Source organism: Microtus oregoni, unplaced genomic scaffold, assembly GCF_018167655.1.
Source record: "Microtus oregoni isolate MIOR12 unplaced genomic scaffold, Mior012 000011F_ref0000422, whole genome shotgun sequence".
Taxonomy (NCBI): Eukaryota; Metazoa; Chordata; class Mammalia; order Rodentia; family Cricetidae; genus Microtus; species Microtus oregoni.
The window spans coordinates 36,135,103-36,152,257 of NW_024543070.1; the positions used below are offsets into that span (position 1 = coordinate 36,135,103).

Genomic DNA, 17,155 nt, shown 5'->3' on the forward strand with positions numbered 1-17,155 from the left:
CTCTCTCTCTCTCTCCTCCCCCTTCTCTTCCCCTCCCTCCCCCACCTTTACTTTTTTGGGAAAGGGCTTCTTCATTGATCTGAATCTTGACAATGGGGTTAGACTGGCTGACCAGTCAGTGAGTGAGTCAGGGATCCTGCTGTCTCCATCCCCTAAGCACTGGGTTACAAGCACTAGCTGGGTATCACAGTCAGAGTCTCATGCTTGTGTGACATGCACTAAATCATCTACCCAGCCCCACAGGGATACAATCCCTTTATATCTGAATGGGGGTGGAAATACAGCTCCATGATACAGTATGTGCTTAACAGTGACTGATGCCCTGGGTTCAGTTCCCAGTACAAAGAAGTAGATCAACAAACCTAAATGATAACCAGAAGTTGACCTTATTTAATATTTGATTGAATAAAAATCAGCATTTGTTTTAAAACTCAAAAAGAAAAAAAAGCTAATAATGTCTATTAAGTCAATTCACAAGAATTATAAATTAGAGGCAGGGACTGGAAAAACTAACTGGCTTTCCTTAAATTATTGTCCTTTAAACCCTCTAAATCATTCTTTCCAGTATCAGATTCTCGGAGAACAACCTCTTCTTACTCTAAGAATATTCATTGACACTTTGAAGGGAAAAAAAAAAAGCACCACTGTTTTCTTCCTTGACTGCCCACATTCTTCCCCATCTGCCAACGCTCTTTCCCCTCCAAATCTTGTCTCTCTAGGACCCTGGGGGCAATACTCTGAGTTAAGAATTACTTTTTAAAACACTGTTTGCCATGGCACTCTTGGAGCTGTAAATTTGGCATTATTTTTTCCTTCGGTATTTATTGTGTTGTTGACTGACTCTTTAGGTTTCAGTGAGTTAACTAGTCTGGTTCTCTTACACTTTGCCGGGAAATGGCTGGAGTCCTAGGTGCATGGCAAGGCTGGGACTCCCTTCTTCATCTGCAGAGCAGAAATAATGAGTCTCGCATAGAAGTTCACTGTTCATGTATATGTCGTGTATGAGTGTCCATCTTCATGTGGTTTGGGGTTTGTACACAGGCAAGTGAAGGCCAAGGGTCAGATTTCTTCCTTGGTCACTTTCCACCCTTTATTTTAAGGCATATCTGCCACTGAGGCTGGAGCTCAGACTTGCAGCTGGATTGGCTGCTAGCCAGTGAGCTCCAGGGATTCTCCTCCCTCTACTCCATGGCACAAGGATTACAGGTATGTAGCTCTGTGCTCAGTACGTTATGTTGGTGCCCCAAACCCAAGCCCACGTCCTTATGCTGACATAATAAACCCTTGAGCCAGCTCCCCCTTTAACTCTTCCTCACAGTTCTTCACCATCAACAAATAATTAGTTCAAATTATCCCTGCCAGAAACTTAAATATGAACACTTACTGCAGCTCCTTTGAAGGACTTGGGTTTGGCATACATCATTGATTGTGTTGTGGGTTTGTGATATAGCCAGCTGTGTATACTTTAGAAATTCTCTACATTTCCAGTACTCTTTCTTTCTTTTCTTCTTCTACTTTTCTTAAGTGGTAGGGTATTGATAGATATATTATGGTATATATATATATATATATATATATATATATATACACATATATATATATCAATATACATAGATATTTATGGACACTTATTTGTACTTTCATCATTACTGATAGGTGTCACAGAAAATCAAAAACCAAGGAACTAAAAAGATAGTGTCTTCTTAAGAGGAAAATGCATAGTCACATAAGAAATAAAGAGTACTTATTAAAATGATTGCTATAATGGGCACAGGGTTAATACAACTTTTGTCTAAAATTTGCTTTAAGAATTCAGTGTGGACACTCACAGACACATACCTCTTAAAAACTAAGAACAAATATTAAAAAAGAAGTTAGGAGAGTTAAAATCAGTGTGATAGATGCATGAATTACTAGTGTCACAGGTTACATGTGAAGGCATGATAAACACATGCATGACTAGTGTCCCAGGCTACCGGTGAAGGCATGATGTGTGTTTGACTAGTGCCCCAAATTACCTATAAAGAAATGGTAAACACTGTATGACTAGTGTCACAGGTCACTTGTGAAGACATAGTAAAGTTAGCCCTTTCTTAGTGTTGGGTGAGCTGTCGCTGGGAGAAGACCATACAGGGCACAGGTGCAAGCATCCAGATGTGGCCTGGGAGGGTGCATGCGGCAATGCTGACATACGACAAAATGCAGAGAAGACTAGATAACATCTCTGGGACAGCTGAGTATCATGGATTCCTTTTTATGCATCAAAAAGTAACTTCTGTTAATAAAAGATAGAGTAAGTCTATCATTTTGACTTCTCAGCAAAGTTCCAAAAAAATTTTAGTGTTTCTGTGGTTGTTTTTAATTTACAAAGAAGGTAAATGTCGTTATTCTCCAGAAAATATTTTAAGTTAAATGAAAGATTGAGGTAGCTAGGCATCTTTAGAGATATATTTACTTGTACTTTGACGTAGTTTAGTTGCAGCTACAACTTTTATTTTCACTTTCAGTGACTGAAATTTGAAGGGCGGTTTATACGGCATTATATGAAAAGTTTTATCTCCTGTAGGTAAAATATTTGATTGCTTCTATCGCGTATTTAATGGTTAGTAGGGAAAATGAACAGGTATGGAACTTGGCTGTAGTCTTTGCTTGTCTCAGTGAATCGATGTGAACGGAACTGAAAGAACAGGTATCCGTTTGTGTGTGAGACAAAGGGCTTAGTAAACTGGAATCCCAGCACTCAGGAGGCAGAGGCCAGAAAATCAAGAATTTAGGGTCGCTGTAGCCTACGTAATTCAGTAGAGGATAGCCTGAGCTGTGGGAGACCCTGTCTCTAAGAACATAATATGGATAACAAATAAAAAAGCTTTCAGTTGTATCCTTGAGAAACATGAAAGTTGACTGTACGTGCACCCTGTACTTTGGACATATTTATCACTTGCCAACATGGCATCGTATATCATCACAACCAGACAGCAGCATCAATTATATGGGAAATGGAAGCTGTTTTTTATGCCATGACTTCACTTGTCATCCCTATGGAATGTTTCTTCAGAACGAAGGAAGGTGGGCTGCAAAGGAAGTGGGCTTCCTCAGAGATTGTTCCAGTGTGGCTTGAACACGCCCAGTTCTCTTTGGAAATGTAGACTCTAACTTTCCTTATCTGTTGAGATGCAGGCTTGTTGGCACTGAATGTACGAAGTGCTGACTTTGCCTAATGCTTGAGCCAGCCCAGTTGTGACTGACATGGATACAACCCAATTATGTCTGGCATGGATGGCATCCTGAAATTGTTTTGATCGTGCCCATTCTAAGACATTGATTTTTCTTATTTAAACATTTTCAAGATGCATGTTTGTTCCCATTTGGTAAAAATTTATAGTTAGAAAACAAAAGTACATAATCTCCCTGAGGAATAGGAATTATCAGTTTTCACCTTTCACTAGTATGAGTTCCTGGGATTCTACAACACATTATGGGTATCGATGAAGATGCCCAGAATTTCCTTCCTTCGAGTATTTGTCCAAGAGTAATACCACACTAAGGTCCCAGACCCGGAAGTGAGCAGTGTAACTGGCAGCTGAGGCTCCCAGGTGTGAGATGCATTTCTAGTTGAGTGTACAGTTCATCTGGGCAGCTGGTGATAGAATTCTGGTTGGTATATGAAGATAAAAACCATTCACAGCTGGCAATGAGGGATGATGGGAGCTCATTAGAAGGCAGGAAGCAACGTAAGCACAAGGGGGTCAAGGTTGAAAGCAGATGTACCTGATGGTCTAAGAATGGTGAGGTGGAAGGGAAGCTTAAACAAGGAGATGCAGGGCACCAGCTCACCATATGTGGTTCAACTATGCCTCCTTCTCTGAGGGGAGGTTTGGTTCAGGGTACCAAACTCCAAGGATGCTCAAGTCTCTGACATGTAAGTGGCCTATTACCTTCTTTTCATGAAGCCTCAGCATACCCTCCTGCTTATTTTACATTATCTCTAGATTGTAAATTCTTGCCCAAACATGCTTGCTCTGTCCGCAGTTGCACTCTCATGCTTGCAAAAGACATAGAAAGAAAGTCTGTACACATTGAGGACCTCAGTGTGAATGTAGCTGTTTTCTTTTGGGACTCTATTCTCCCTCCTGTTGGTTGAACTTGGCATAATTCTCATATGCATAACCTGGAGTTAGAGAGAACTAACCTTGGTCTGTGGTACGAAGATAAACTTCCTAATGTTTTGGAGATGGCTCAGCTAATGATGTGCATTCTGTGAAACCATAATCACCCAAGCACAATCTCCAGAAGGCATGTACAAATGCTGGGAGTGATGATTATGTTCATCATTCTAGGCCCTAGGAGGCAGTGGCAGGAGATGCCTGGGGCTCACTGGCCTTCCAGCCTAGCCAAATTGGCAGATAAGAGATGATACCTCAAATTCCAAGCTGTCTCCTGGAGAATGGCATTGGAACTTGAGCTCAGGTCTTTGTATCTATGCGTATTGGGCAAGTGACACGCAGATGCATGGGAACTCGTGCACACACACCATATGCAGACGGCCTCTGTGTTTTCAAAGGGCCGCATTGTCATTTAACCAAACCCAATACATGTTACGGCCTTAGCTGTGCTCGCCTTGGTGGAGTAACCCGACATGTGTACCTTTTCCAGTGAAATTCAGCAACTGCAATCGGAAAAGGAAAGTTCAGTATGAAAGCAGCGAGCCAGCGGATTTCAAGGTCGATGAGGATGGCACGGTGTATGCTGTGAGAAGCTTTCCTCTCACTGCAGAGCAGGCGAAGTTCCTGATATACGCCCAAGACCAAGAGACCCAGGAGAAGTGGCAGGTAGCCGTAAACCTCAGCCTGGAGCCAACCCTAACTGAAGAGCCTGCGAAGGTATGGTCACAGACACAGCTTTGCGGCTGATGCTTAGCAACAAGATTCATCATTCTGACAGACTATCGCTTTAATTCTTACCAAATAAATGGATGGCCAGTATTTCCATTTTTATCAACCTCGGTCTCTTTATCAGTACTTGGTTGTGTTTCTAACGTGATAACCTAAGTATTTTTCAAGCAACCAGAAATTGCCTTGGAGAGGTTTGTTTATATTTTGAGATTTATAATTGAATTCAGATCAGAAGTACGTTCTGTTACATTTCTGAGATGCTTTACAAGCTGTTAAGTATGACCACAAAATAACGACATCTCTGGGAGATGTCATCTGTCCAGCTTATGAGGTAGCGGGTGCGGATGTACAGTATGGACAGGAAAGTGTTTCTGGAGACAGGGTTGAGTATTGTCCTAGCTCATGAACAAATTGGAGGAGCATGAAATATTCACCCTGCTGCTTTAGAAAGCTTTAGAGGGGCGTTATACTCCCTCTTGCCGAAGCAGTTGTGAGCCGGGGTGGAATAAAGGAAGTGGGTTTCCACAGAGAACTGCTGGGCTCAGTAAATGTTTATTGGGCACTTACTCTGTACAAATACCCACATAAGAATGTTACGTGAGACAGAGTAATGATTTCAGAAATCCTATGCCGTTTATAAATACCAGGTTCTTTGAGTTTATTCAAACAAAGATTCAGGGGCACACCCATATATGTTGAAGGCCATGACTTTGAACTCTAGGCATTATGTTTTGTATACTACAGTCACAGATAAGAACACAGGCCATCCTGATATTATTTGTGAATGCATTCATTCAGACAAGAATGAATATACTAGAAAAATATTTTGCTTTTCTCTTATACTAGAGTTAAGGCTGCAGATCATGCAGAATACAATGTATGAAGTCATTGACTGTTGCTAGGACTCAGGCCACTTGAGTGATATATAAAGTAGGAGGCTGGTACCTAATGGGGTGAAAAGATGCGTCTGTTGTTGGCGCTCTGTGCTCTAGCAACCTGTCTTGGATGTTTGCACAGAGACAGGAAGGGCTAATGGCTAAAATGTCCACAGACGTCGCGAGAAACAGAAGAAAATGTTGACACATAGCAGAGATTAATGCCTAGTGTGCAAAGTGGGTCATTTACTGCATCCATCACAGCTGACATAGGTTTAGAATAATTACAGCATTAATTCTGTGGGATTTAATAGGGTCATAAATATTTGAGACATTCTTTAGCAGTATATATTAAACTTCTCTTGGAATTCAAATTATATCTCGGCACCTCGAGATGTGAGTTTAATGTACAGTGGGAGCGTTACCTGAACTGTGGTCTAAACTAATGAGAAATATATAAAAGGGCGCTATTAAACTTTGTTTAATATTAACTACTCTCAAAGATGGTTTATGGAAACGGCAAGTAGTTTACTCAACTGGACTATCTAATAATTTGTTTCTAATTCAGTTCACAGTGACTGGTGCAGCCCATATGCACCACAGCATTTGCAGTTACTGAACAGGAGCGAGGAAAGAGCCTCCTGAGATTACTTTTTTGCATAAATCACTGTGGTTCCTCCGCACATAGGTATCCAGTAATGTTGATTTGATCGTAGAGAATGAATGATCTTCCTAGTCCTCAGGAATGTTTTCTTGCCGTTTAATGCAAAGGACCCACATGAAATTGAAGAAATAGTATTCCCTAGACAACTCGCCAAGCACAGTGGTTCCCTACAAAGGCAGAAGAGAGACTGGGTCATCCCGCCAATCAATTTACCAGAAAACTCCAGAGGACCGTTTCCTCAAGAGCTTGTCAGGGTAAGGAGTGAGGAGCTGTCATTTTAATTATTTTGTGGCTAGGAGACATTAGAGATGGTTTATGGCATGTAGAAATACAGTTGTATCTGAGTGGAAGTGGAATTCGTAAGAAGCCTCCTTCGCTTTCCTTTGTTATCTCTTGGATTATTTATACACACAACTCTCCTAGGTCCTGGGCACTGAATGATAGGGCTTTTGTGAACCCGTGAACCCCAACACCACCCCATCCCTCCCCTTCCAGCTCTCACTATTGAAAACATAGTCTTATCCAGGACATTTCATGTTGATCTCTGCCCTCTGAAGATAGTTTAGGACAGAGGAGAAAAGAAATAAAGGGCAATCATTGCTAAAACTGTCAGCACCAAGTGCACTTGCAGGGTTTTTTTAAGGGAAAAAATGATCTCTGGTACCATTAACAGAATCCCCGGGGTGGTGCAAAACTCGAGCCTTTCAAATCTGAGAAGGAGAGTTCTGTGAGAGTTCTGCAGTTACTTCCACGGCATACTGTCAGACATGAGAAAAATAAGTAAAGTCAACAGGGTATTATTTACTTGAAAGTACAATAATATTGAATCATCATATTCCCATTTATTAAGATGCAAATGTTTCTATGATTATTTTAGTACTCCAACACATACATAAGAAGCTGTGAGCTTTTTAAATAAGTCACTTATTTGTGTTGTATGTCCTATCCTAATGTCTATTATATAGTTCAATTTAGCAATGAGCATAACCCCAAATAGAAGTGCTTTTTATCAACACTCATAAAATATGACTGAAGAACAGAATTATGCCCTAAGTTAAGAAATATCTCTAGATCAAATGGCTGGATTAATTTTCCTTCCCTAATACATAAAGATCCACATTTATTATTGCTCACCCTGCCCTTTCTCTGTCTCTACCTCTCTTTCATTTTCCATTTCTCTAACCTGCTCTGCTCTGACAGGATGTCCTTTTATTAGGAGTATCAAATATACCCAAAGAACCTCCCCAAGATGCTTTCTTAGAAAAGAGAATTGCAGCCTTCAGTACCACCTGAAAACAACATAAGAAGCTTTTCTTGCACTGAGTTAGTGCAATGGAAGCAAAGAAATCTGATGTCCCCAGTAACAGAGTCCCACATAAGGTTCTTTCAAGCTGTGACTAAACAATTATTATTTCTTACCATCTCTAATATGTGAAAACAATATGATTTTTATTAAATTAGACAATTATTACTATATTGTAAATATTTTATCATGGCAATTTTGTCTAAAAGTCGACACTGCTAAGTTTTGGCATTTTTTACAACTCCCAGCTAGTGCTTATTTAGATGAAAGGGTTACCCCAAGTCTTTCTGGGGATAGGTAATATCACTTCTTAAGCCCACCACCAAGAAGCAAAGAATAGAATTGGAAGACGGCACAAGGACATGAGTTCAGATCCGACCTGTAACTTCAGGGCTGGGGAATCAGAAGCAAGAACCCTTAAGGCTTGCTGGCGAGGCTGTCCACACAAATCAGTGAACTCCAGATTCACAGAGAGACCCTGCCTCAAAGAACAAGGTGGAGGTCAAATCCAGAAAAGGCCCACATGTATGTATGCATGACACGTACAACACACAGAGAGAAGTGGAGGGGGGGTGAGAGGAAGGGAAAAAGAAAAGAAAGCAGAGGAAGGGAAAGGTCACTGATACATGGGTGTGGGTGGGGGTGGGGGTGAAGCAAGGATCTGAAGAGTGGTGTGTCCCGTAACAAACGTGCTATTGTTTTCTGCTTACGTGATCGTTTTCTTGATCCCCAGATCAGGTCTGATAGAGATAAAAACCTGTCCCTGAGGTACAGTGTCACTGGGCCAGGAGCCGACCAGCCTCCTACGGGCATCTTCATTATCAACCCCATCTCAGGGCAGCTGTCAGTCACCAAGCCTCTGGATCGCGAGCTGATAGCCCGGTTTCACGTAAGCTTTCAGCCAGCTACTGAGTCTGTGGCTGCTCTTCAAAATGTGTGTATGTGTGGTTTTCCATTACCTCGGGACACTCCCATGGTTTCAACACTGAGGTTTAACACCAGAAATGGATCTGCAGGCTTTCTGCTTCCTTTAATAAGCATGTTTATGAAATCGATGTATGCTATGAAACAAGTCATACCAAAATAACATCAAACACAGGGAAATGGCCTGAGACACCATCACTTTTGACATGCCAGTACTTGCCTTCCTATAAATAAATGGCTGAGAGAACCCACTCGAACAGGTTTGGATGGACAGGATCAGAGCAGCAGTATGTAAACATTCAGACCACAGATTTTTAGGTGTCTAGTGCTATAATCACAGCAAACCTGTTTGTAATTCATGGTGCCTCCTTTCAGACTGCCTCTTATTATTTTTTTCTCTTATGAAGAGCTTTTTTTCAATAGGGTGTCCATGCCTAGTCTTCCTATATTTTCTCTCTTTTATTATTTCTCCATAGGCATCAGTTACTTCATATTTGTTTGCATCATGAAGTTCATTTAAGTACATGTATGACGTAAATTGTAGCTTTCCAGGAATGTTGATCAGGGCCCTCCTGAACCTGAGCTCCTCATCATCTCAGGTTTTGTCTATCACCTTTGCTTCTTGTATTTCAAATGTTTAGCCTCCACGGAATGATTTTAACAGAGAGAGTTAGGATCTTGACACGGTTTGGCTTTGCCCAGCCTGTTAACCAACACCATTTTTGCATTGCCGTCTCCAGTGGTCATTAAGCCTTCCCCCATGCATGATGCTACTTGATTCTGAATTTTCTCATCAATAACTTTTAAATTCATGCACCGGAAGAAAACTTTAAAATTGCTGGTGTCTTACAGTTACACTAGATTCCCCTTGAACTAAAGAGACAAGCCTAGGGAAAGTTGAATACGTTTTGAGTTCTGTGACTCAGAACTCAATCATTACCTTGATTATTTACAATCCCATTGTTTTAAAATTCATGAGAGAACAACAGATAATAATTTTTTATTTTGTTCTGACATACAAAAATGGAAATAATACTTGGAAGTCTTTGACAAAGACTGCATAGCTGGATTGAGGTAGGATTTAATACTCTAGTTAGGGTAGTCTTTATTGGTGATGATCAACATAGGAGCAAACACTCCAGTGTTTTCCTGCTTGACTTCTCATCATCTAAGATCCTGTGGTGAAAATTCAGCAAATAAATATATTCAGCCGAGACCCAAGCAAATTGTTTCTCAAATGCTTGCTATGTATGCATTCAAAGCAACACCAGCAAAATAGAATTAATTACAGAATTGCAAGTATTTAGAGTAATTGGGATTCATTATTTTACATAACTATAATTAAATTTCAGTATTAAGAATCTGTTAATGGAATATATTGTGTTAAATAAATCAAGAAGAAAATATCTTCAAAAGGATTGAAAAACAGTAATAAAATTTACATTGTGTTATGTCTTTAGTAATCTAGAAATCAAAAGGATGTCTTGATGCTGCTTTAACTGGATAAGGACATACCCTAAAGTAGCCTGCAGCATTGGAGGTCATAAGGAAAGAGTGAAAACATCCCACTTGGAAAGAAATAGTACAGTGGATAGCCTTTGAAAAAGATGCAACCATTGTTTTCTAGAAGATTAAGAAGATATTCAGGCCAGAGTAGCGGAGTGATTGTATTTGTTTATGGTGAAGAACAACAAGATTTCTCAGAGAAACATTGATACTATCCTCTAGGACTGTGGTGAGGAATGTCTTATACACACGTACCTTCTTCATTACTCTCAATAACCTTACAATTTATTTTTTTAAAAAAGGTGTCATTTAACAACAGTACTGTACTTAACAAATAGATATTTTCGATCTGGACACAGCTGGCTTTGAACCTGGGCTCTGTCCACTGAGAGCCATGGGGCAATCACCATGCTCTGGTTTTCGGTCTTCTAGCTCTCTCTCTGGGAATCAACTAAAAGCTGCATACTCAGCATGAGTCCTCACCTAAAGGATGGGTGGCTTTCTGCTACTGGACTCTGCTCATATCAGAGTTGGGACAGCTCTTGGGAGGGGAACCATGCATGTCTGTCCTCAGGATGTTCTTGCTGCTGCGGAAGCATGGTGACCACATGTTGGGTCATCTCCCAGACAGATCTTTAAGTGGCTCTGTCCTCTGGTTGCTTTTGCAGTTGAGGGCACATGCAGTGGACATCAATGGCAACCAAGTGGAGAACCCCATTGACATTGTCATCAATGTCATTGACATGAATGATAACAGACCTGAATTCCTACACCAAGTTTGGAATGGGTCTGTTCCAGAAGGATCAAAGCCAGGTAAGTTAGGACAGTAATAGATCATGAGTTAAAGAAGTGTAGTATGATAGCCCAGCTGGTAAAATACTTGCTGAGCAAGCACAAAGACCTGGGTTGGATCTCTTATCACTGAATAAGAACTGGGTCTTGGCATGGTGGATGACACCAACAATTCATGCAGTTGAGAGGTGGAAGCAGTAGGAGCATGAATTCAGGGTTATCCTCAGCTATATGTTGAGCTCAAGGCTAAACTGATCTACCAAATATTTCCTCAGAGAGAAAAATATTTGTAACTGAATCTGTGATAACAGTAAGAAAAAGAATGTATCTATCTTTTAATATTATCTGTCATTCATGGTGCTTTTGAAGCAAATGGAAGCAACTAAGGGGAAAACTGAAGAGGGAAAACAGCTAAACATCTCTTCATCCCTTGTGATTTCTACCTTGTTTGAAAACAAGAACCTACAGAATCTATAGTAGCCTTTCTTTGCTTTGTAGTTGGCATAGCGAGAGTCACTTGAGAGAGACTTTCGATGTACAGAGTACAGATTTCCTCAGAGGGGACAGAGGATCAGAAAAAGCTACTTGGTGCCTGTTACCAGGCAGTGAAACCACAAGCAAGGCAGGGGTGGTGACAGCTTGACACACTGGGTATTTACTTCTAGAGTGCCCTGCCCCATATCCTCCACAACCCTCCTTCAGCTATCATAAGGAAAGTGGCCTGGCCTTGAGGCAGCCCTTGCCGAAAGCCTCTTGCCATTGTGACATGGTTGACATTTCAGAGTCTTGTACTGAAAACTAAGGACATCAATCACAAATTAGCCAGGCCAGAGAGGCCTATTTAGTCTGAAAGCCTAGCAGACCCAAGCACTCAGTCTGTAAAGGAATGAAAAAAAATAAATGTTTTGCCAGCCTTTGTGGGCAGATTTGGTGTTTTGAGAGATTTAATTATTCTGTTTTCTAAAATACCACCATTTAAAGATACCTATGCACTTGTACCTTGGCCTTCCCATCAATGTCTGCAGGTTCCTAAGGCATCAGCTAATTTGTGGGAAGAAACAACTCTGCCTTAGACTGTAGGTCCAAGTGTTATCTATATCCTCCAAGATAAAGAGATGTAGGTGTGGGGAGCAGCTGGAGGGCAGAGAGAGGCATAGAGGGGACTCTGCCCTCTGTGGCTCCTTCAGACTCATTTTCAGACAAGGTATCCTCCAGACTCACACATTTTAAACAACAGTATAACGAAGGCCTAAGAATCAGACCGAGCCTTACTAAAATGGATCTTGTGCAGCTGGCGAGATGGCTCAGTCATTGAAGGCACGAGCTAAGCCTGAGGGCTTCAGTTCAATCCTTAGGACTCACTTGGTGGGAAGAGAGAACAGACTCCTGGAAGTTGTCTTCTGAGCTCTACATGCATATTGTGATGGGCACACACACACACACACACACACACACAACAACGTGCGCATATGCGCGCACACACACAGATAAACATATAAGTAAGTAAATAAAATGTATCTCATGGAAATATCCTACAATATAAATAAGCTTTGGACATTTTGACTACAGAAGTTTTATTTTTAAGTATCATTTTCCTGTTTGGTTATTTCAGACTTTAGCTAATCCACTCCATTACAAGTCTTGTTATATGAAATAAGCCATTCAAGCTATACCTATTCACATCCAATCATGAGTTTCTGGTTAAACATCCCATGAATGGAAGTCTCTGAGTGATCACTGTAAGGAAAAACAACTCAGGGTGCACTTCCTGTGGTTAGAAGCTCCCTTGCAGGCAGTCTTGAATTTCCGGGGTGTACTTCCTGTGGTTGGAAGCTCCCTTGCAGGCAGTTTTGAATTTCCGGGGTATACTTCCTGTGGTTGGAAGCTCCCTTGCCCTGCAGGAGCTTCAGTCTAGCAGGGGAAAGAAAGGGAAAGCCAGTCAATTGAAATCTATGAAATAAAGTTTCTAAACTAAGGAAGGTGTGGACATGCTGCTTAATCAGACAGAATATCTTGTTGGAAAGAATGAGTTTTGAAAAGATATTTGAATAATACAGCTAAGCCATGACCAATTCTGGGGTGAATTCCCTACATTCCTAAAGTAAGCCCTGACTCTCTGTTTCCTAGAAGACAGAGACAGAACATTTTTTCATTCTGTTCTAAATAGTTCTCACAAAACAAACTAGTCTAAAAGTGACTGGGTTCTCTTAGTGCCTGCTTGGATAATCTGATTTCCATATTTAGTTTTTAAAATATTCAGTGGGTTAAAGTCCCCAGGCCAGTTACAGTCTTCCTCGAATCTTAAGAAAAATAACGGTGCGCAATGCTGAGTGTCTACTCAGCGTAGCAGAGCAGTAAGGCCTAGCGTGCTTCCTTCTGGCCTGGGGCAGTGGAATGGGCTCTTCCTGTCACATAGCTTCCCCTCAGAAAATGACCTGGCCACTGGGGAGAACTACCCCCAGCAAGCTCTGTGGAACCAGAGAGAGGAATGGGTGGCCATAAAATAGTTTTGCAAATAGTATCTCTATTTCTTGTTCGTTGCATCTATGTAAATTAAAGTTGACCATGAGCCCTTTGGGAATCATAGACTAGATTTGTTTTCTAGGTATGGGAAGAATTGAGTCTATAAACATGTGTATTTCTTAATTCCTTTTTGCATCTAGTTTGTGGTTGTTATGATGACATGTATGGGTTTGGGGATGCACATGCATGCCAGGCCAATGGGTGTCACTCTTCAAGAAAAGCCCATTTTACCTTTTTTTCGGTCAGGGTCTCTCATTGGCACCAGTTAGACTAGGCTGGCTTGGATGTGTAGTGAGTCCCAGGAATTGCCCGTGTCCATCCCCATAGCACTAGAATTACAAGCATATACCTCCTAGAACCCTTGCCCTTATGCTTCCATGACAGATATTCTACCAACTGACTTCTGCACTGCCATGTTTGATTATTTTAAAAAATATTTTTCTTTGAAGGATTTAAACATTTTTGTTGCATGTGGAAAAGTGGGAACAAGACAGGCAACATAGTAAGGATGCCTGATTTTAGGCTCCCTGGAGTGAAGGATGACCTGTTCTGTTCACCTCTAGGGACTTACGTGATGACAGTCACTGCTATTGATGCAGACGACCCCAATGCCCTGAATGGAATGCTGAGGTATAGGATCCTGTCGCAGGCTCCCAGCACCCCATCACCCAATATGTTTACAATCAACAATGAGACTGGGGATATCATCACTGTGGCAGCTGGTCTGGATCGAGAGGTAAGTTGACCCCAAACTGTCCTGAATGTGTGCATGTCTTAGAGGCAGCCGGGGTGGATGCAAACTCCCACTTCCATGCTCAGTTCCACTCTTGGTCAGCAGTGGGAGTTCTCACAGAACTTCATGTCGTAAATGTTGTGTATACGTTATAAGTTAATGTCAGCTTCAGTGATATTTCACTAAGTTAGGCCAACACTCTCTTTTTTCCAATTTTGGAGGTTTTTTTTTTTAAAGATTCCTCCTATTTTTGTTCATAGTCAAAGGTTTTCGTGGAGAACCAAGCTAGACATCATAGTCAAGGAATATGTCTCTGAATTCATTTTCAGAGACTACGAATAATGTACCTGTGGTTGTGTGTCTGGGGTTCTGGGAATTGCCTGGTGGCCATGTTGCAAGGCAGTTATCATCTTTCTGGCACTTGCTTCTGACCTCTAAGAGAATTTACTTTCCAAGTTTGAACACTGGTAACTGTGTTAATTCTACTGTCGAGCATTTAAAGCTGGTGATATCGAGAATCACACTTGTGGAATGTATGTTCCTGAAACACCAACATTGACCACATTGAACACCACTGTGACTCAATGTGAGAGAATATGCATATTTTCGTAAAGTGTCAGGTGGATGCGTAGTCCTGAGCACTGCGTTTTGCTCATGATGTCCCATCTGAAAGGGCGTTTTGAGCCTGTTTTTCTAGACATTGAACACTTTCATCTTCCAGCCTCCTTGTGCCTTCTCCTAAAGCTCTCTCCTCAGGAAACCTTCACACCCTTTCTCTAGTCTGTGTCCTGGCAGTTGTCTTACATCTTGGCAAGGTCATTGACCATGCAGAATCGTTGTTCAAGTGAATTCTCCAAGTACCAACACATGGAGAACTGTGGGTTTCAATTTCCATGCTGAGTCAGCTTTTGCTGCAATTGTATCTCAGATTATGTCAAAGAGTAGCATCATGTCCATCATGATGTACATCATTGAGAAAGAATGGGGAAGTTGGGTTTGGTACTTTCTCTGCTCCAGTAGTGTTCACATGAATTGAAGAGAAGGCAACGTGCCTGCTAGTTACATAAACACTATAATCAATTAACAGAACCAATCAAGATGAATTCATTTATGTCTGTGAATTCTACTTAAAGTATGACCTGTGACATTTTATCCATTGACTTCCACTGTTGGTACTTCTTTCTCTAAAGATGCTTGGCCTCTGAAAATGTTCAGTAATCCAAAGGTGAATTTAGTTCTTGTGGTGCTTTCAAAGTTCAGGGCACTGGAGAAATGGCCCAGTGGGTATATGTGCTTACTGTGCTGGCATGAGGACTCGAGTTCGGATCCCCAGATCTACATAAAAGGCCAGTCATTGCACGGTTCCTGTAAACTCAGCACAATGTGGGCACAGCAACTGCGGAATCATGGGACTTGCTGACTGCCAGCCTAGCTCCAGGTTCTGTACAGATTCTGTTCCAAAGAATGAGGTGGAGTGCAGTGGAGTGGACACATGGCGTCCTCCTCTGGTCTAGGTGGAGTGGAGGGGACACTTGGCGTCCTCCTCTGGTCTAGGTGGAGTGGAGGGGACACTTGGTGTCCTCCTCTGGTCTAGGTGGAGTGGAGGGGACACTTGGCGTCCTCCTCTGATCTAGGTGGAGTGGAGGGGACACTTGGCGTCCTCCTCTGGTCTAGGTGGAGTGGAGGGGACACTTGGCGTCCTCCTCTGGTCTAGGTGGAGTGGAGGGGACACTTGGCGTCCTCCTCTGGTCTAGGTGGAGTGGAGGGGACACTTGGTGTCCTCCTCTGGTCTAGGTGGAGTGGAGGGGACACTTGGCGTCCTCCTCTGGTCTAGGTGGAGTGTAATGGCATGGACACTTGGTGTCCTCCTCTGGTCTCTACAGGGCTATGTGCAGACACACATGTTTACACCTTACATACTCCAAAGAGAAAAATAGGAAAAGATGGCTCCGTCACAATCTGAGTATTTCCACTCTCCCAGTGGAGTATGAAATGGTATTCCTACACACCCATGAACTCAATATGAATGCCATACTTTGTATGAGATTACGAAATATGTTTCAATTTTTCCTCTCCAGGGTAAGGTCCATCATATCAAGAAGACCTAGTGCAGGTTGCAGCTGTAATATTTCTCCTTCCACTCACACATCCTCATGAGCTACAGAAGTCTGGACTTCAGTCAGCTTCTCCCTGAGAGTTCTCTTGTATTTACCCTGGCCATTGCATGACAAGAAAAAGCCATAAGGAATTAAAGGCAGTTTTCCTTATGCAGACCAACCATGTTTAAAAAATTCAGAGAGACTGTATTTAGCTTCCAGGCTAAAGCTTGAAGTGGGGTGTAATTGTAGCTAAGCACATCCACAGTTCACACGGGAAGCCATCCAGCACTCTTGATAACACTAATGCAGAACTGGATGGACGCTGTGGGATCATGGGTTGGATACGATATGAGGAATCGCTTCTTGACAGTGGAATTATTAAAAATCAACAATGACTTACCAGAGGAAATTATGGAAAGCCTTCCTTTTTCTGAAAGTCATTTCTCTCAGAAAAAAAAATACATCTATCTTGGATGGTTTATGGTAATTCTGCCTGAGGCCGGGCATAAATTACTCTGACTTTTTATGCAGGCTTGAATTCCTTTATTTCTATTAAAATTCACAGTTTCCTTTTTGTAGAAAGTAATTTTCACTATCATTCTCTCAGGATGTATGACACCTTTCAGAGACAGAGCCTCTAACCGTTGACACGCTTATCAGAGTCACTTTTTAATTTTTCCTTAATCTGCGGTTTTAAAAACGTCTATTCTTTAAGGTCTCAAAATCTCAAGCCTTCGCCCCTCCCCCAGTGTCATTTTTTTTTTTTTATGTACCTCTGACTTCTGTCTCCTTACTGCAATAGCTGCTGGTGGCTATTCCTGACTTTTTACCTTTTCCAGCCTTT

At 41.7% G+C, this 17,155-nt stretch overlaps 1 protein-coding gene across 1 annotated transcript in view; it reads left to right on the forward strand.

Moving 5' to 3' along the window:
• LOC121453363 (cadherin-2) overlaps positions 1–17,155 on the forward strand; it is a 234,711-nt gene that overhangs the window by 170,102 nt on the left and 47,454 nt on the right. Inside the window, exons 3-7 of the mRNA XM_041660089.1 lie at positions 4,654–4,880; positions 6,539–6,685; positions 8,468–8,623; positions 10,833–10,977; positions 14,043–14,215. Of these exons, the coding sequence (XP_041516023.1) occupies positions 4,654–4,880; positions 6,539–6,685; positions 8,468–8,623; positions 10,833–10,977; positions 14,043–14,215 (848 nt within the window). The remainder of the gene's footprint in view (positions 1–4,653; positions 4,881–6,538; positions 6,686–8,467; positions 8,624–10,832; positions 10,978–14,042; positions 14,216–17,155) is intronic.